We start from the raw sequence: 21,038 nt of genomic DNA on the forward strand, positions 1-21,038 counted from the left end.
CCCCAAAACGTGTGACCAGGAAAGTTTTTAGTTTACTGTTTACCAAGAATAAACTTTTCATAACAAACCTGTTTCCCCAACTAACCTAATGCTGCACTTAGGGCTGGTTCATACAGATGGCAGTCGGCTTCCGGTGGCCTGAAGCTGCGTCGTCTTGTGACGTCTTGTTCGTGGGGCGGCGGTACGGCGATCGTCAGCTTCCCGTCGCGATCGGCGTTTCTCATCCCCCGCAAGGGGAAATGAAGACGCGGCGGCTAGGTGACCCTGGCCGCCGCATGTGGCTTCTAGGGCCACCTGAAACGACACGGTAAGTCGAGAACGGAACGCCAGTGTCCGCGCGATGCTAAACTCTCCCATTCACTTGAATGAGATTGTTTAGCCGATGAGTCCCAAAAGCTTGGTGGTAAACGCTGCCAAGCGTCCGTGTGAACCAATCCTTACTAGTACTGCCTCAATACTCCTTGTCAAGAGTGTCCTTGAAGGTCCCCTCCACCGTCCAGTTGGACACTGCATGATGCTTTGGCTCCAGATGGGGCTTTGTCCTTATTCTGCATATCCTTACCCCCTTCCCAACCAATCACCATGTCAAAATATCCCTTGTCTCTTCCACATTGCTGTGTCCTCTGTGTGTTATACTGGGAGACAGGTCAGTCACAAACCCGTAAGCCAGTCACACTTTCAAATTGCTAACAACCTTTGCTCTATGCAAAACACAATTTTTCTATGGTAGCGCAGAGAGGCTGATTCAGTGCGTTATATAATCAGAACAGGTGATTCCATACCTTTTTTATTTAAGATAGGCAATAATAATGCATTACAATATTATAGAAAAATGACAAAAAAAAAACCCGCAAACAATCTCTTGTCCAGCTTCACTTGCTTGAGATGTTAAAACAGTATTTTCATTTAGACCATATTACTCTGAAAGTTTATATATTTATCTGTCCGTTCTATTCAGTTTGTAGCTATCTGCAAGTTATATTGAAGTGGTCTGAAAGCCAGCATTTCTACTTTGCTCTAAAAGATTCCTTACAGCTTGAAAGCTACTATCCCAGAATTTCTTTTTCACAGAACATCACTTAAATGGTTAAACAAAGCACTTTCTCCTGCTATTCAGCTTCAAATCCGCATCCAAACGGGAGATAACAGTATTTGCATTCCAATGTTGATACATGTGTGTGAAAACAGTGTAACAAGTGAAAAGGAGCTCTCTGTGAAGCTCTCTGTGCTTCAAGCACACAAACCGCTCAGAACAGCTAATTAGAAGATGTTAATATATAATAAAAAGCAGTTTGAATAAAATGCAATGGCAGGTTTCAGAGCAAGATCAACTACACTTTGGAAAGTTGTAATTTGAAAACAGACAATATTACTTATGCACAAAAGCAAATATGATAGCTGTATTAGTAATCAAAAGTAGGAAAACACATTTTTATGGAATGTTATATTGGAGTTTAACCACTTTACCCCCGCCCGTACGAATTTCTCCGTCCCTTTTTCCATCCTTTCACCCCCAGGGACGGAGAAATCCGTACTTTCCGCGCTCCCGCTCGCTCTAGCGCGCACTCCCGCTCGTAAACATGCCGCCGGCCGCTCGCCCGGAGATCAATGAACGGGAAAATCTATTCCCGTTGGTTGATCTAAGCCCCGCAATGATCCGCTACTTCTCCGATAAGCAGCGCGATCATTGTGGAAAAAAAAAAAAAACTTTCCCAGCCTCCTAGTACTTCCTCCAAGCGTCCGGAAGGACGCTTGGAGGTCGCAGTAAACAAAAAGTTACCGTTGCCATCTTGTGGCCAAATAGTAAAACTACACCCTAAAGCATTTTTCACATACAAATACATTACTTGTACACAAAAAATTAACTCATTACCTCCCACACTCCCCATTTTTTTTTTTTTGTAATTAAAAAAAAAAATTAAAAAATTTACAATTAAAAAAAAATAGTTACCTTAGGGACTGAACTTTTTAAATATTTGTCAGGAGGGTACAACACTGTTACTTTATAAACTATGGGCTTGTAATTAGGGATGGACGCAAAACTGAAAAAAATGCACCTTTTATTTCCAAATAAAATATTGGCGCCAAACATTGTGATAGGGACATAATTTAAACGGTTTTATAACCGGGACAAATGGGCAAATACATTTCATGGGTTTTAATTACAGTAGCATGCAGTATTTAAAAACTATAATGGCCGAAACCTGAAAAATAATTTTTTTCCCACATTTTTCCTATTTTCCCATTAAAACATATTTAGAATAAAATAATTCTTGGCATAATGTCCCACCTAACGAAAGCCTAATTGGTGGCGGAAAAAAACAAGATATAGTTCATTTAATTGTGATAAGTAATGATAAAGTTATAGACGAATGAATGGAAGGAGCGCTGAAAGGTGAAAATTGCTCTGGTGCGGAAGTGGTTAAGACCGCATTAAAGCAAACATTTTTTGGGGGGGTTGACACTTACGTTAAGTAGAGGGAAGGCTCTGGATAGCATAGCTTTTACCCTTCCTCTGCCCAGTCCCTTATTTCAGTTCCGCCCCCGAGTGTAGCTATTCCACCAAATACCTCTTGGTAAGTGCTCAGGAAATTTTTGGAACTACTCGCATCCTCAAATAGTTCCATTGAGGAAGGTATCTGTACTTGCACATGTGCAGTACATATGCGATCGTCCTTGGAACTACTTGGGGTCATGAATTGTCCCGAAGATTGCCAGAGTACTTATGAAGAACTTTTCAACCAGGCGACTTGCATGGCTACCCTGGTTGATGGTACTGGAACGACAGGCTAGACGGAGAAGCAGGAAGGCTCTATGCTAGTCAAAGCTGTCCCTCTCTACTTGGGTAAGTATCAAACCTGAAGTGAGTTTCCTCACCAGCATTTTCATTTTAATGCTGCTGAAGAATCCATATGTTATCTATAGAATAAACTTGGGTGACACAAAGATATAGTGGATCGCACTCTCGCCTTGCAACGATGGGCTGCCAGTTCAAATCTATGCAACAGCCAAACCCCAGTGCCCAAAAGAGCGGGCTATGCACAGTAACAACCTGCTTCACCGTGAGATTCCTATTATAAGCACCAGTATATTTCTATTCCCGCTGTAGCCACAGACATTAGATGCCTGACGTACTGTATGTGGAATACATCTTCCAGCAGGTAGAATTAATAAATGGAGCATCTATAAATACCAGCATCTTAGGAAATAACCTTGTGGCCTAACTCCCGGAGGAAAAGCATCGCTCAGTGATGGTCCAATAACTTGTTTCCCACTGTCGCTGCAGAGGTGGAAATAGCACTAGTAAGCACATTCATGCCATGAATAGTAAGAAAATATCTGTGTACTATTTCACTAGCACTGATCTCCATGGTCACATTTCACTGCCACACCTTCCGGCACGTTTTAATAGGATTAAATGGCAGGAAGTAAGTTATATAACCCGTGCCGTGCAATCTGCTGTTATTGTGCGTGTTACACGTGGTCTCTTTAAGCTTTTAGGCTGCTTATATTAGCAGAGACACAGGTAGCTGCATCTGCTGTACACATCATTTCCACTTATTGACTTGTAGAGCGCTGGCTGCAGCACCCAACATAGGCCTAACAAGAGGTATGTGTAACATGCATTCACTTTACATGTGTGCTTTCTATTCCTGTATGCCTGGGAAGGTCTGACTATTCCACCTATTGTTTAAACATGATAGCATTTCAATCTTGCAAATATACAGGTGGTTACTTACAAACAGGTTTCAATCGGGAAGGTTATTTGGTATACATAGTTATATATGTGGATATAAGATTTAGTTTCAGATAACTGGATTTGGAATTACAATGTAAAAATGTTTGTTTGCTTGTTTGTTTTCAGTGAGCCTTTATGTGTTTATGCCTCAATTTATTCAGTACTGTAAAAGAAAAGTCATGAAAACAGTACAGGATATTTTGCACATGAGAACAACTTTGTAGGTATGAGATGTTTGTAACTTTAGTGTTTATAAGTAGGGGGCTATTTATATTTGCCATCACTGTTCTGTTAACTTGTGATTATTATAGTATGCATAAAGTCCCTGATCCCATTGGCTCTTAACAGAAAACAGATCCTTAAAAACGGAACTGAGGCTGGGAACACACGAGGCAGTGGGGGTAACACAGCAGTTGGCTGCATATGCGGTTGTGCATTTTTAGTGCGTTTTCTGTGTGTTTGCGTTGTTGGGGGTTTTCTCCGCAGATTCGTTTTTCTTGCGTTTTGTGTGCATTTTTAATGCATTTGTGGTTCGCATATATAAATTGCATATGCGTTTTGCATGCTTTTTTAACCACTTTGCATCCAGACCTTTTTTCCTACTTATGGACCAGAGCAGTTTTGACAGTTTAGTTATGTCCTTATTTAATCAGAAATAACTTTTTCCCTACTTGTGACGCAGAAATTAAATATTCATATTTTTTTTCTAGACAAACTTGGCTTTCATTGTATGCCATTTTACCCCTGAGCAATTTTTTCTATGAATTTTAATGGACAAGGAAAAAATAGAAAAAAAACAGATTATTTCTCAGTTTTACCAATTCCAGTTTAAAAATAAAAAGTGCTACTGTAGATAAAAAAACACAAATTTTGTTTGGCTATTCTTACCACTTATCACAAAACTTAGATTATGTTCCTGTCACAATTTATGGTGAAGATATTTGATTCTGAAATAATGCTACAAAGTGTATTTTTCACTATGAACTGAGAAAATAAAAGTATTTTAATGGTAAAATCAATCTCATTAGCTCAGGAAACATATATTCCCATTCACCAATTAGTGCTGCCAGAAATGTGCACAGGAGAAACCCCAATCCTGCACAGCACTGCTTTTGCTACAAGACTTCTATCTACTGACTCGTGGCTTAGATGAAGTCACAGAGGACGTAGATATACTGCAGTAGTGGATAAAGTGGTTAAATGCGTTTTATGCAAATCACTAGGAAGTCAACAGGAAGCGGAAAAACATCATCAAACTTTACAAAAAAAATGCATGCAAAACTCTCTAAAACGCAATACCTCTCCATCACCATTGACTTTCATTGTGTGCGTTTTTGAAAAGTATGCAACAAAACCAGCGGTTTTAAAAACGCACATTACAGAACACAAGTATATGCGTTTTCATGTGGCCCATTGACATGCATTATGTGCGTTGTTACTGCGTTTTCTGCAACGCTAGCGTTTCTGCCTAGTGTGTTTCCTGCCTGAAACAGATACAAAGGGATCCGTTGGTATCCGGTTTCGTTCCTCTCTACATTCGTTTTGCATTAGTTTCCATTCCGTTATAAAGCAGGAGGTAGGAAAGATACTGCACTAGCTGAAAACTGGACAGCACGGCCCTTCTCATGCCACTCTGTAGCTTCCAACACTTGCATTGGACTGGCTCTGTCACTGGGACTCGGCTGCCCTCCCACTCTGTTAGCAAACAGGTTGGGGTGAAAGAGAACATGGCAGAGATTGGCTGTTTCTTACTGATGAGCAGTCTTGCCGTATCACGTACAGACCAGCCTCAGCACCATAGTTGACAGGAAGTGGCTAGAAAGGTCCATTTTTATAGCCAGTGTGGCTCTTCTGCACTTCAGCCTCCATATCACTTCCGTTGGGCTCAGTTGTCCGGACAAATCACTGTTTCTTGTGGTCCGCTTAAAGGATATGCGAGGTGACATAATGAGATAGACATATATGTACAGTGCCAAGCACACTAATAACTATGCTGTGTTCCTTTTTTGCTGCTAACACTTTGAAGGACAGACTTGATCCCTTGTTTATTAATACCTTAATGTGAATGTACATTTGTGGCAGTGTAATCACAACTTTTACCTTTCCATGGAATTGTTTTCAAACCTTTTATATATAAAGCAGCGACAGTGTAAGAAAATACATAAATACAGGAATTTACACTTTTACTATACATTACCTACTTTTGTATGTCCACCAATAAGCAGATAATGGTATTCATAAACATGATACAGTCCGCTCAAGTACAGTATATTCTGGCGTGTACTACTTTTACCACTTTTTAACATTTGAAAATCATCTGAAAAGCCAGGGGTCGTCTTATACGCCGGGTGTCATTGATGCTGGGTGATACCCCCTATCCTGTTACCGTCTCTCAGATCTCGCTGCTGAGGACTATAGTGAACCGGTGCAGGTGCACATGTGCGAGATCTGAGAGGCAGAGAAGGAGGTAAATAGGATACAAGGGTGGGCCAGAAGGGTCAAAGAGGCGTGTTTTATGGGCACAGCGCAATCTATTCTTCCATACCGCTCTGATAATCAGGGAGACAGGGAGAGCTGATCAATCCACTTAGGGAGAGTTGACTAATTCAACCAATCAATCCCCTGTATACTGTTATACAGGGAGTGCAGAATTATTAGGCAAATGAGTATTTTGACCACATCATCCTCTTTATGCATGTTGTCTTACTCCAAGCTGTATAGGCTCGAAAGCCTACTACCAATTAAGCATATTAGGTGATGTGCATCTCTGTAATGAGAAGGGGTGTGGTCTAATGACATCAACACCCTATATCAGGTGTGCATAATTATTAAGCAACGTCCTTTCCTTTGACAAAATGGGTCAAAAGAAGGACTTGACAGGCTCAGAAAAGTCAAAAATAGTGAGATATCTTGCAAAGGGATGCAGCACTCTTAAAATTGCAAAGCTTCTGAAGCGTGATCATCGAACAATCAAGCGTTTCATTCAAAATACTCAACAGGGTCGCAAGAAGCGTGTGGAAAAACCAAGGCGCAAAATAACTGCCCATAAACTGAGAAAAGTCTAGCGTGCAGCTGCCAAGATGCCACTTGCCACCAGTTTGGCCATATTTCAGAGCTGCAACATCACTGGAGTGCCCAAAAGCACAAGGTGTGCAATACTCAGAGACATGGCCAAGGTAAGAAAGGCTGAAAGACGACCACCACTGAACAAGACACACAAGCTGAAACGTCGAGACTGGGCCAAGAAATATCTCAAGACTAATTTTTCTAAGGTTTTATGGATTGATGAAATGAGAGTGAGTCTTGATGGGCCAGATGGATGAGCCAGTGGCTGGATTGGTAAAGGGCAGAGAGCTCCAGTCCAACTCAGATGCCAGCAAGGTGGAGGTGGAGTACTGGTTTAAGCTGGTATCATCAAAGATGATCTTGTGGGGCCTTTTCAGGTTGAGAATGGAGTCAAGCTCAACTCCCAGTCCTACTGCCAGTTTCTGGAAGACACCTTCGTCAAGCAGTGGTACAGGAAGAAGTCTGCATCCTTCAAGAAAGACATGATTTTCATGCAGGACAATGCTCCATCACATGCGTCCAAGTACTCCACAGCGTGGCTGGCAAGAAAGGGTATAAAAGAAGAAAAACTAATGACATGGCCTCCTTGTTCACCTGATCTGAACCCCATTGAGAACCTGTGGTCCATCATAAAATGTGAGATTTACAAGGAGGGAAAACAGTACACCTCTCTGAACAGTGTCTGGGAGGCTGTGGTTGCTGCTGCACGCAATGTTGATGGTGAACAGATCAAAACACTGACAGAATCCATGGATGGCAGGCTTTTGAGTGTCCTTGCAAAGAAAGGTGGCTATATTGGTCACTGATTTCTTTTTGTTTTGTTTTTGAATGTCAGAAATGTATATTTGTGAATGTTGAGATGTTATATTGGTTTCACTGGTACAAATAAATAATTGAAATGGGTATATATTTGTTTTTTGTTAAGTTGCCTAATAATTATGCACAGTAATAGTCACCTGCACACACAGATATCCCCCTAAAATAGCTAAAACTAAACACAAATTAAAAACTACTTTCAAAAATATTCAGCTTTGATATTAATGAGTTTTTTTGGGTTCATTGAGAACATGGTTGTTGTTCAATAATAAAAGTATTCCTCAAAAATACCACTTGCCTAATAATTCTGCACTCCCTATATACTGGGAACCACATGCAGTACAGCACCAGTATCTGTTCATACATTGCCCCAGTATATGATGTTTTTAAATTTTCATTTGGTGTGCGTTGGAAGAGAGGTAGTCTTATACGGCAAGTATATCCCACACTATATTTTAACTGGAAAAGTTTGGTGGGTCGTCTTATATGGCGGAATATACGGTATTAGTGAGAATATCCATCTCAGCACCCCACAACACCACAAGGAATATAAGATTTCTGTCATGCACAGTGGCTGGGGGGATCTAATAAGTGGGGGGTAGAGCTAATAAGGAAAATACAAACTTGCTATTTTCCTTCCATGTTTGCATTGATTCTAAAAGAGATCCAAATGTGCTGGGACTAGATGCAGCTGGTGGGTGGCAGTCTATACCGGATTTGTAACCACAAGATCGCGCATTTGAAAAAAATAGAACTGATGTCATGTGTAGGAGAAAAGAGAAGGCACTACTCACGCTCCAGTTACCTTTAATCAACGGTTATCACAGACAAGTACATGCAGTGGGGGTGCTCCCGAGTCCCCCTTGGCTCCTGCACAATGTGTAGCTGGATTGTAATAATCTACCTGTTCCAGTAGCTGCTCCATCTGTTCGCCTTGTCTTCATCCCCGCTGCCTGCCTCTCCTCCATGACCCAGTGCTTATTTACGCATGACATATCTCATGCAGATGAGGCAGGCAGTGGGGCTGATGATAGAGCACAGATGGAGCAGACATTGGAACAGGTGCGTTATTACAATGCAGCTACAAAACGCACAGTGGCTCCGGGGAGCAGTTGGAGGGAGACCACCCAGGATGGGGGTGGGGGGGAATTTGCTTGGGGAGGGGGTAGTGTTTCCTTTGCCCTGGGGCCCCCATGTGGCTTAAACCGGCCTTGCTTGTCGCTCTAAAAAAAATCATCGGTCGTTGGAAAAAATCGCCACAAAAATCACGTAGAGGATACAGGCTTTAATCCATATGTACACTTTTATAACGTTACATTTATTAACAATGGAACAGATTTTGTTCTCTGGAGAATCTAGTGGACAGCTACAGTTTTATATATCTCAGAAAGTGTTGATCAGAACCCATATTCACTTCTATTAGTAGTGCTGACTATAAATCTCCACTGACAACCTTGCTGTCACTGTTATTTGAATGGTTGAGATCAGAGACACCTCCCCCCCCCCTCCCCCGACTTTCAAGGCTGTGTATCGCTACTCCTCGCTTGTATACCTGTATTTTAAAAGTGTAAAGTGACTGAAAGATTGTTTGAAACAAAAGATGGCTGTTCTCCACTATTTCCTGTAATGTTTACTGCATGAACACGGAATATTACATGGATTCTCATAAGCTGGAAAATAGGTCTGTTGCCCTCTGTGGCCACTGGCAGAAAAATGCTGAACACTCTGAGAAGTGTCATTATTTTGACTTTATTGGCAAACAGCCTATTTGCAAATTTCTAAGTATGCCCCTTTGTGTGTTGAAAGATGAAGTGTAGATGAATATGGTCTGCATAATAATGCAGAGCCTTCAGTATTCATTCTAGTTTTCAATGTTGTGACCAGCATGTGATGTAACATCATTTTTGATAAATGAATGAAGCCTTTTTTTTAGGTGAGTTTTACACTTAAATTTGGCGGTGCAATGCTTCTGCCGAATCGCAACGCAGAAAAGGTCAATCATATGGCCCAGTGGCAGAGATTGCCAACAGGGTCGTATGCATAGCCCTGCCCCCCATTCAGTGATGTACTCCCTGCTGGGCAGGAAGCACGTCACTGGGATTTCCATCCGTCCGCACATGCCAGGATGCACTGTGCTCTGTCGTTTACACTATGGGAGTTGCCCGCAGACTTGCATTACCCCAATCTCCGTTAGCACAGTGCTTGCAGCGTGCTGCAGCCCTCCAATTGGATCAGATACTTCCGGTGCATCACACCAGACAGCAATAAATGTGAAAGTCTACATAGACTTCCATTGCTTTTGTGGCCCCTTGAAGTAAAATAGGGTAATACAATACGTAATGTAGGTTTCACCTGCAATTGTAAAAGGGGCCTTAAAGTCAACCTGCTACCATTAGGCTTATACAAATATTCAAGGTTACTTGATTATGATCAGTCAGGATTGACTAGGAAAAGCTTTACTAGTGTACTATTTGATGGAGGAAGACTTTAGAGCTGAGCTTAATGCCTCATACACACGAGTAATACACACGATGCAATTTCCCACCCGATTCACGGGAATCAGGCGATTATTTCCGACATGTCCAATCAGCTCACGATCGATAAATTGATCAATTTTGCTGACTTATAATTGGAAAATCGATCACTTTATCGATCGGGTGCACTTTGGACATGTACACATGATCAAACACAAACCGAAAAGGGGATACCAGGGAAAAGAATCACAAACACACTTGTCAATATGACATACCCTATAGGTACTAAACAGGTGTTATATACCTGCTAATTATAAGATGAAAATGTTATACATTCAATTAGCAACATAATATAGATGTTACTTGTGCAATAAAATCCCACAATGGGGCAGAGAGGTGGTGTCCTGTGGGGGTCCTGGCTGATCCCCCTCCACTCTATTTATATTTGATAAGTGGGGTGTAGCTATCCCACAGATACACCACTCTATTTACTGCTCAGGGTGGTCGTGACCTGAGTGTAGTCGCCTATTGTGATATTATAAATCACCTCAGCTAACCCCTCACTAGTACTGGTCTTCGACACACCCCAATAGAGGGGGGCTATTTACATAGTGTTAAAAGTGCATGGTGCTGTACATATTAGACCCTAATGAGATCACATTTCACCCTAAAGGCTTCTTCAGAAGGTGCTATACATATAATACAATAGTGCTATACATCATCCACATCCACCAAGTTAAAATCACAAATTGCCCCCCATAGATCAAAGCCCAAGTCAGAGCTGTCTGCGCCGTGTTCGGCGACCAAATTTATATTAAGAAGGCAGGAAGAGGCGGGGTCAGGCCCAAAGGTCACGCCCACCCTCACACCACTACTGGGATCATGTATAAATCCCTCAATATTTCATGTGGACACAAGATAATGTCATCGCCATGTGCGCTTACCAACCACCACTCTGCTCACCAAAGGATGGATCACACCGAGTGCCCCATCATCGTATCCGCACGGTGGACGCTATCTGCGTTCCACTCGTGCCGGACAGGGGGTGGAGTCTGCGTTCCAAGGACTCTCCTACGTCACATCCGCAGCCGGTGCTTACACTTGTGAGAGCGGGCGTGTGCGTCATAACGGCGCCGCCCTTTCACAGCCCGATCTATGCGAATGATGCGGATAGCAGTGTGATACGTAGTGCCGCCCATCCGTACTCCATAGGGTACTTCCCCTGAAGGTGGGGGCGACCAATCACTGGTGTCCCATTCCAATACGCCCGTTACCATGGCTGCGCATATAAACATTACACACTACTACATCGTAGCTGTGTCAGAAGGTACAACACACTCTAAAAATACGCATCAGCGTAAGATAGCATATAGCTAACTGCAGAATGATGGTGATAACACACATACATGTCCTCATGCGTAGAGTGATGAATGCAGATCATAAATATAAAAAATCTAAGAAATATATATAAAAAAGAGAAATATATATAGAGAGAGTACACATCATAATTGGGGCACAATAGTTACCAGCATTATGGTCATATGGGACACACAGACACCCACTGCATAGTCACAATTACCATGGTATATCCAGCCGAGCCCAGCAGTAAAATATACGGGGAGAGGGGATGGGTATTTATTTATTACCATCTTAATAGTCTATGGGGCGAATATAGGTAAGTATCGAAATGTGCCAATGCCGCAATTAAATCCATCCGAACCCATTGCCCACCAACCAGTCCCCATAGCGACCCACTGGTCGCCAATAAATCCAAATATATATTCGGGGCTACAAAAAGCAGGCCAAGTTAAAATCTTCGTTCAGACCATTCGGTGAAATTGTGTCCAAACGATATATCCACTGAGATTCTATCTGCGTGAGTTTCTGATCGAAGTTGCCCCCTCTGAAGTCCCTTTTCCATTGCTGTATGCCCCAAAATTGTATGTCAAAACGTTTGGAAAGATGAAATTCATTCATATGTCTGGCAATCGATGTCTCACGTCTGTGCTTGATATCTCCAACATGTTCCAAAACACGATCTTTAAGTTGTCTAGTGGTCTTGCCCACGTACCACAAATTGCACGGACATTTTGCCCCATAAATTACTCCCTTACTCTCACAATTGATAAAAGATTGTATGGAGAAGGTTCTACCACTGATAGGGGCTGTGAACACTTTCAAAGTCGGCATATATCTACAGGCCTTACAATGGCCGCACCTAAAGGACCCCTTCGGTTTGGGTGGGAGCCAGGTTTCTCTCGGGGTAGTCCGTGGAGCATAAGTGCTATGCACTAATATATCTCGTAAATTGGGTGACCGTCTATAAGTTATGGCTGGGGAGTCAGGAAGATGTTTAGATAGGTCCCTATCCTTAGGTCCCTATCCTTTTGCAGGATGGGCCAATAATGGCGTATAATCTCATAGACCCTATGTGAGTGGTCCGTGAAGGTTCCAATAAGTCGGGGCACTTTCAGTGTCTCTCTGGGAGTATCCCTGTTCCTGCATTCCAATCTCTTGTTCTCATCATTATCTCTCAAGGTCACTTCACGGGGAGTTTTATATGCACGTTGGTATGCTTGTTCAATGACATGTTCTGGGAAGCCTCTCTGTCTAAAGCGCTTCCTAAGGAGTGTACATTCCCTGTCAAATGATTCGGGAGTCGAGCAGTTCCTCCTAGCTCGGAGGAACTGTCCGATTGGAATGCTTTTACGTAAAGAACTGGGATGGATAACTTGGCCTGCTTTTTGTAGCCCCGAATATATATTTGGATTTATTGGCGACCAGTGGGTCGCTATGGGGACTGGTTGGTGGGCAATGGGTTCGGATGGATTTAATTGCGGCATTGGCACATTTCGATACTTACCTATATTCGCCCCATAGACTATTAAGATGGTAATAAATAAATACCCATCCCCTCTCCCCGTATATTTTACTGCTGGGCTCGGCTGGATATACCATGGTAATTGTGACTATGCAGTGGGTGTCTATGTGTCCCATATGACCATAATGCTGGTAACTATTGTGCCCCAATTATGATGTGTACTCTCTCTATATATATTTCTCTTTTTTATATATATTTCTTAGATTTTTTATATTTATGATCTGCATTCATCACTCTACGCATGAGGACATGTATGTGTGTTATCACCATCATTCTGCAGTTAGCTATATGCTATCTTACGCTGATGCGTATTTTTAGAGTGTGTTGTACCTTCTGACACAGCTACGATGTAGTAGTGTGTAATGTTTATATGCGCAGCCATGGTAACGGGCTTATTGGAATGGGACACCAGTGATTGGTCGCCCCCACCTTCAGGGGAAGTACCCTATGGAGTACGGATGGGCGGCACTACGTATCACACTGCTATCCGCATCATTCGCATAGATCGGGCTGTGAAAGGGCGGCGCCGTTATGACGCACACGCCCGCTCTCACAAGTGTAAGCACCGGCTGCGGATGTGACGTAGGAGAGTCCTTGGAACGCAGACTCCACCCCCTGTCCGGCACGAGTGGAACGCAGATAGCGTCCACCGTGCGGATACGATGATGGGGCACTCAGTGTGATCCATCCTTTGGTGAGCAGAGTGGTGGTTGGTAAGCGCACATGGCGATGATATTATCTTGTGTCCACATCAAATATTGAGGGATTTATACATGATCCCAGTAGTGGTGTGAGGGTGGGCGTGACCTTTGGGCCTGACCCCGCCTCTTCCTGCCTTCTTAATATAAATTTGGTCGCCGAACACGGCGCAGACAGCTCTGACTTGGGCTTTGATCTATGGGGGGCAATTTGTGATTTTAACTTGGTGGATGTGGATGATGTATAGCACTATTGTATTATATGTATAGCACCTTCTGAAGAAGCCTTTAGGGTGAAATGTGATCTCATTAGGGTCTAATATGTACAGCACCATGCACTTTTAACACTATGTAAATAGCCCCCCTCTATTGGGGTGTGTCGAAGACCAGTACTAGTGAGGGGTTAGCTGAGGTGATTTATAATATCACAATAGGCGACTACACTCAGGTCACGACCACCCTGAGCAGTAAATAGAGTGGTGTATCTGTGGGATAGCTACACCCCACTTATCAAATATAAATAGAGTGGAGGGGGATCAGCCAGGACCCCCACAGGACGCCACCTCTCTGCCCCATTGTGGGATTTTATTGCACAAGTAACATCTATATTATGTTGCTAATTGAATGTATAACATTTTCATCTTATAATTAGCAGGTATATAACACCTGTTTAGTACCTATAGGGTATGTCATATTGACAAGTGTGTACATGTACACATGATACAACTTCCTGTCCGATTACCTGTCGGTCGGCTGGGATATTGCATTGTGTATATCCGGCATCAGAGCTTAGAATCCCTGAAGACTTGATAGTTAAAGTATCTCTCTGTCATGTGCCTGTCCTCATGGTTATACCGCGTATACTGTTTTCAGCTCCAGTGAGTGTAGCAGAGTCCTGTTGTTATGTAGGCTAATGGGAGGAACAAAGAAGGATAGTGTTAGGGTTGAGATAGGATAAGGTTAATGGTTAGAGTTAGGTGATAATGTTTAGCTACAAATAATGAAAAACACATAGGTTGATGTTCGTGACTAGTCCTGGTCAAAGGCTTAAGGTTTTGGGTTGGGCTTCAGTGAAATTTGAAAAGTCAGGGTTAGCATTATGCACAGGTTGTATATCCAGCAGCCGGCATTGGGGGTTCATCTGAGCTTTCTTGCAAAAATTATTCCATATACATAAAGTGCTCCTCTATTTCCATTTGTTTAGAGGGTTAAACTGTTGGAGACCCAAAAGAAATGAACTACCTGGATGACGTCCCTTTTAAAATCCATGATGGACTTGCACCTGTTTCTCTACATGGAGAGGAAGACTCCAACGCCTCGAATATCAGTGTTCCAGACTGCAGTGACATATTAATGCATACTGTGGTAAGTCATAAATAATAGCTCTATTGGAGGTTACCTAGTATTACAGGGCACCTCTGGCTACTGCATCACATTAGTGTGCCCAAGTCTATGGGAGGGGCGCAGTTTATACACCGGGAAGCTCTATGACCTAAAAACTGCCCTGGACAGACCAAGGACATGCAGAATGGGCTGAAGCTGAAGCTTTTTGATAACCACATTCACGCATGTCCATCTTCACCATGGCTGCTGCATATGACAGTTTTTATGTGAAAGTGGATGTATAGCCATTCATCCAATAGAATGGCACACAACCCCTTCTGGGTACTGTGGACACTACAACAGACCTCCACAGATGTAACGCTATGGTTACAACAGACCTACAGTGAGCTGACCCATATAGTGCATAAAGAATGTTTTTACCATATGGTGCCATGTCATTTACACATTATCAAGTGATCCAAAGGTATCCCAACCCATCAGCCTAAAAACATATGATTGTTTCCTTGTTTTTCACAGTTTGACTCAGTGGAGGTGATCTACTAAAATGAGATCAGTAGTGAGGCTAACGTTACACCAATTACGTAATGCTTGTCATCTAGTTTACGTAACTCGCGTTCTACACAGAAGGCATACATTGCTTGTATAACGTTCATTGGTCACAAAGGCCAGATTCATTTGAAGATGCGTAAAGAATTTATTATTGTAAGATAAATAAAGATTACAAAGAGATATTTTTTACTTTCTCTGCAGCATGATTTCTCTATAGAGAGGAAGGTCCTAAAATGGGTGAGAGGAATGTCTGGTAGAAATACGTCCACATCTGACATTGGACCTACAGCTCCTCCATACTGGATGATGCATGATGGGAAAGGGTTTTTGCCAAAAAGACGTAGCAGTCCCCAGAGACCTTGTGTTCCTGTGCGTAAGTCTAGAAGTATGAGTGTCCCAGATGTCAATCCATGTCATCCTCGAAGTAGCCGGGGAATAGCTGAAAGCTTGGATAGGAATGAGAGAATCTTTGAGGAAGATGGTTACTCTGAGGATGACGAGTACTCTTCATCAGAAGAAAGTGAGATGGAGGCTCGCAGGAGAGAAGCTCGGGCACGTTCGTGTAAGAGTCCTCAGCCACAATGGTCTCACAGGCCCCGTACTTCCCCCTTTGTACCCAGTCCTCCATCCAGATGCTGCTGCTCTCGTGATGAGTCTCCTCCATCTCAAATGAAAAAGAGGAAGTCCATAACTACTTCACACAGCTCAAGAAGTGAATTGGAGGTAGCAAACAAGAGAATTGCAGCCCTGGTACATCCACATAAGGAACATCAAAGTCAGCAGCACTATCGGAGCAACTGCTGTGGACACATCTTGAGCCCGACACCTCCTCCACCGTCAACATGTTGCTGTCCAAAGAGACCATACAGTGCTGGCTCCATTCCACCTATACGCTGCTACAAGCCAACCAATACAGTAAGATTCACACATTAATCTCTAATTTCAGGAAGCAATTAAATAAATAGTGCACTCGGCAGAAATAAAACACTATTATTATTATTATTATTAATAATTTATAAAGTGTCAACATATTCCGTGGCGCTGTACAAAGTAAGAAACAAACATGGGGTACATAATACAGACAATGGTGTACACTAATATACAAGATACATAATTAGTGACAAAATACAAAAAATGACACAGCATACAGAATACAAAATACAGAAGTGGTAATGACAGTGATAAAAATAACATGATGAATAAAATGTATAATGATTTCCAAGACACAAAAGGGGGAGAGAACCCTGCCCTTGCGAGCTTACAATCTAAAGGGAATGGGGGGAAACAAGAGGAGGGGTAGTATACGATAAAATATATAAAGGCAGTGTGTTTTAGGATACCTAGTAGGAGTGCAATTTGGTCTTAGGACAAAGGGAAGTGGCTTAAGGTAGCGCATATGCTTGTCAGAACAAATGAGTTTTTAGAGAGTGTTTAAAAGTAACAAAGGTTGGTGAGTGACGGATGTGTTGTGGGAGGGGATTCCAGAGAAGGGGTGAAGCGTGTGCAAAATCTTGTAAGCGTGAATGTGAGGAGGCGATTCTAGAGGAGGACAACAGAAGATTGTGTGCAGATCTGAGATTGCGATTGGGTTTGTATCTGGAAATTAGTGAGGATATGTAGCGGGGAGAGAGATTGTGGAGAGCTTTGTAGGTTAGGGTTAGGAGTTTGAACTGAATCCTCTGGTTAATTTGCAGCCAGTGAAGAGCTTGACATAGAGGGTCGGCAGAGGAAGATCGAAAAGAAAGATGAATGAGACAAGCAGCTGAGTTCAGTACCGACTGGAGCGGGGCCAGTTTGTTAGAAGGTAGTCCACAAATAGTGGAGTACAAAAGTTCTCCTATCATGCAAATCCCACCAGCCTAAGGAGTTTATTGAATTTAGCCTATCGTAATATATAGCTGCCAGACTATTGCTATTGTTTTATGTTTTCTTTGCCTGTTACTTATAAGCTGGAACTAGCAATACAGAAATGTAGCTGAAATAATTTCAGTCAGGAAACTTCCAATCTTGTTGAATTCATGGTCAGGAATTAAAACAGATGGTCATTTGGTAAGTTTACATGACAGGTAGATGGCAATGTGGGATGCTGGTAGAGGGGAAATGATGGGTGGGAATAGTTATGGCAGCGGAAGCAGAACCTGTTTACACAAATACGTGAAGGGCAGAGTGCTGGCACCTGCTTGCTGTGTAGGGATGAAGTACTATGGGGGAAGGTGTGTAGGGGAAGTCAGGGTGAGTATTCACAACCAGTAGCTGTGTAGGGATGTGTGGTGTTTACAAAAGGAAATGGGACAGCAACCACTTTGACACCACTGCATCACTAATGCCTCTTGGGACTGTTATTTGAATAAGTGGGAGAATCTATATACATCCTATATAATAAAGAGCCTGTCACTGCGTCCTCTGTGTCCCTGTGTCTATGCATTGTGCCTGGTTTGCATGTGTGGTACAAGGACGGACTTCTGAGCGCAGAGGAGGATGGCGCAGGGGGATGTGCGTGCATTCGTGAGCGCTGCCATGCGGATGCGGGGGACCGTGGTCTTGCGACTGGGGGGGGGGGGGGGAGGCTGAGGCCTAGCGTCCACTAGTTTATATATAAATATGATACTTAAACACACAAATCTATATATCCTACTATTCTATACTACTGGTAGAGTTGTATTCGTTTTATATATATATATATATATATATATATATACTGTATATATATATATATATATATATATATATATATATATATATATATATATATATATTTATATTTCTGTAATATTTGGCAACTTGCCACTACCAGCCAACAGTCTGTATTAACAGCATGCAGAGCTGACAGAGGCACACGACATGTTTCGGCATCACCCTTACTCAGGTTCCTCACCTGAGGAAGGGTGACGCCGAAACATGTTGTGTGCCTCTGTATGTGCCTTTTATATCATTTATTATATATATATTTTTGTGTAATATATGGCAACTTGCAGGGGCGTAGCAATAGGGGGCGCAGAGGTAGCGACCGCATTGGGGCCCTTGGGCCAGAGGGGCCCCAAAGGGCCCTCCTTCGACTACAGTATTAGCTCTCTATTGGTCCTGTGCTCATAATAATCACTTCTATAGATAGTTTGTATAGTGGTAATCATTAACACACTGTTCCCCATCCCCTTCTTGCACCTCTGACACTGTAGTTGCCATTGGCAAGTTTTGGTGCTCCGTATCAATTGTTATGTATAGAGTGCTTGGGAGGCCCCATTGTAAAACTTGCATCGGGGCCCACAGTTCCTTAGCTACACCACTGGCAACTTGGCACTACCAGCCAACAGTCTAATGGTAGATTGTGTTGGAGCATGATATAGGTAGCCTCTGTGTGTAAATGTATTTTTTCTAAATATTGGCAAATTAAATGTTGTGTCTGACATTAACAGGACCTCTTGCTTTTATCCCCACAGTCTCTGAACCCCTATGCCTGCCTTCCCCCTACACGGCAATGCCACTCAGACTGCTCAGGGGATGTCCTTCAGGCTCTTAGTCAGGAGGAACGTGATGTCATTGAGGCGGTAACATCCATGGGATATCCTCTGCGCAGAGCTATGATTGCTTTACAGAAAATGGGAGGACAAAGCCTAGACCAGGTGAAGGCTCAGATTTGCTATAATATAATTTTAGAGCAGTAAAACTAAACCCTAATAGCAAGATTGCTGCCAGTGTTTGCCCCCTACAAACTATACATGGTAAAGCAGGTCTTATTTGCTAGATCATGGCCCATATGCAATTCCCTTTTTCTCCCGAGTCTTCTCCTAGGTGATATATTTAAACTTGTTAATTAAATGCCTTTTAAAGAAAACCTGTAAGAAAAAAAAAGTTCCCCTGGGGGGTACTCACCTCGGGAAGGGGAAGCCTCAGGGTCCCAATGAGGCTTCCCCCACTCCTGTAGCTGCAGGCAGTCCAGCGCTGGCTCCCCCGAAGTGTCCCGGATTCGTCCCTCGACAAGCCTGACAAGCACTGATTTATTTACCTTTTCTGGCTCCAGCGGGGGTGCTGTTGCGGCTCTCCGCACGGAGATAGGCATAAATAGCCGATCTCTGTCGGGTCCGCTCTACTGCGCAGGCGACTTGCGCCTGTACAGTAGAGCGGCCCGACACCGATCGGCTATTTCTGCTTATCTCCAATCGGAGAGCTGATACTGCGCCTGCGCTGGAGCCGGGAAGGTAAATATTTACATTTCCGCTGTTCGGGGAGCTTTATCGCCGCCACCGTGGAAGCGAGGAGGTTGGGGGAAGCCTCACTAGGATCCGGAGGCTTCCCCCACCCGAGGTGAGTACCCCCCAGGGGAGGTTTTTTTTCGTTACAGGTTTTCTTTAAGCAAATACTCAAAATAATTTTGATATCAATTTTTCACCTACTTTTTGGTACTTTTTTAGATGAAAATGCTGGGAAGTTATTTTAGATTGAAAATATTAAATTATCTCCTAGGAGAAAACTAGGATGAAAAAGTGAATTGCATATGGCCCCATGTGCTTTATGGCATGAAATAGAATTGAATGCACTCTGTTCAGCAGTGAAAGTCCCTCTTCATAGCTCAGCAAGCTGCTGTAGTGAGAGCCATCTTCTGCCAAACTGGCCCAATTTGCAGGATATTGACTTGCATTAGAATGGAAGCAGCACAGTGGGCTGGAGAACATGGACCCTTACTGCAGCTGTCTGCTAAGGCTTCACTGCTTTTTACATTGAGTCTCACCAGTAATTAATCAACAAGAACCACACTCTCCTCAACAGTATAGGTTAGGTACAGGTCTGTGATTCTAGACCTGGAAGCCGGTGCCAGTTCCTGCAGGTACACCACTCCTGCACAACACAGTATAAAGAACACAAAGGAGACGGCACACTGAAGGCTTCTCAGATGAACTGTATTAACAGCATACAGAGCTGACAGAGGCACACCACATGTTTCGGCATCGCCCTTCCTCACGTTCCTCACCTGAGGAAGGGAGATGCCGAAACATGTCGTGTGCCTCTGTCAGCTCTGTGCGCTGTTAATACAGTTCATTTGAGAAGCCTTCAGTGTGCCGTCTCCTTTGTTCTTTCTTCTCACCTTTGATTCCAATATATTGTATGAATGATGTGGCTCATACATGGAGATATTAGGAGCAAAGAGCAACAAAGCCCCATCTGCACATAGTGGGCTTATCCGGTAATTTTTCAGTGTGCAATCCGTGCACAACAATTTTACCGGTCTTAACGGCAGGGGAACACCATCTAATCAGTAATCAGTGCCATGCACGTTACCGGATAATGCGCACATTGCTTTGGTACCATAGCAACATGCATGTTTGGGAAGGGTGGTAGGACCAATTAACCAATCTGGATGGTTTTTAGATGTGAGAGAACACCAGAGTACTTGGAAGAAACCCACGCAAACATGGGGAGAACATACAGACTCCATGTTAAAAATGGGATTTGTACTTTCAGAACAAAGTCTTTCA

At 43.0% G+C, this 21,038-nt stretch overlaps 1 protein-coding gene across 2 annotated transcripts in view; it reads left to right on the plus strand.

Moving 5' to 3' along the window:
• The first annotated feature begins 3,454 nt into the window (after nucleotides 1-3,454).
• UBAP1L (ubiquitin associated protein 1 like) overlaps nucleotides 3,455-21,038 on the plus strand; it is a 54,925-nt gene continuing 37,341 nt past the window's right edge. For both annotated transcript variants that reach the window (XM_068274987.1, XM_068274988.1), the window contains exons 1-4: nucleotides 3,455-3,610; nucleotides 14,879-15,039; nucleotides 15,769-16,482; nucleotides 19,005-19,187. In XM_068274987.1, coding sequence (XP_068131088.1) covers nucleotides 14,908-15,039; nucleotides 15,769-16,482; nucleotides 19,005-19,187 — 1,029 coding nt within the window. In that variant the 5' untranslated portion in view covers nucleotides 3,455-3,610; nucleotides 14,879-14,907. The remainder of the gene's footprint in view (nucleotides 3,611-14,878; nucleotides 15,040-15,768; nucleotides 16,483-19,004; nucleotides 19,188-21,038) is intronic.

Source organism: Hyperolius riggenbachi, chromosome 3 (genome assembly GCF_040937935.1).
Source record: "Hyperolius riggenbachi isolate aHypRig1 chromosome 3, aHypRig1.pri, whole genome shotgun sequence".
NCBI classification, from domain to species: Eukaryota; Metazoa; Chordata; class Amphibia; order Anura; family Hyperoliidae; genus Hyperolius; species Hyperolius riggenbachi.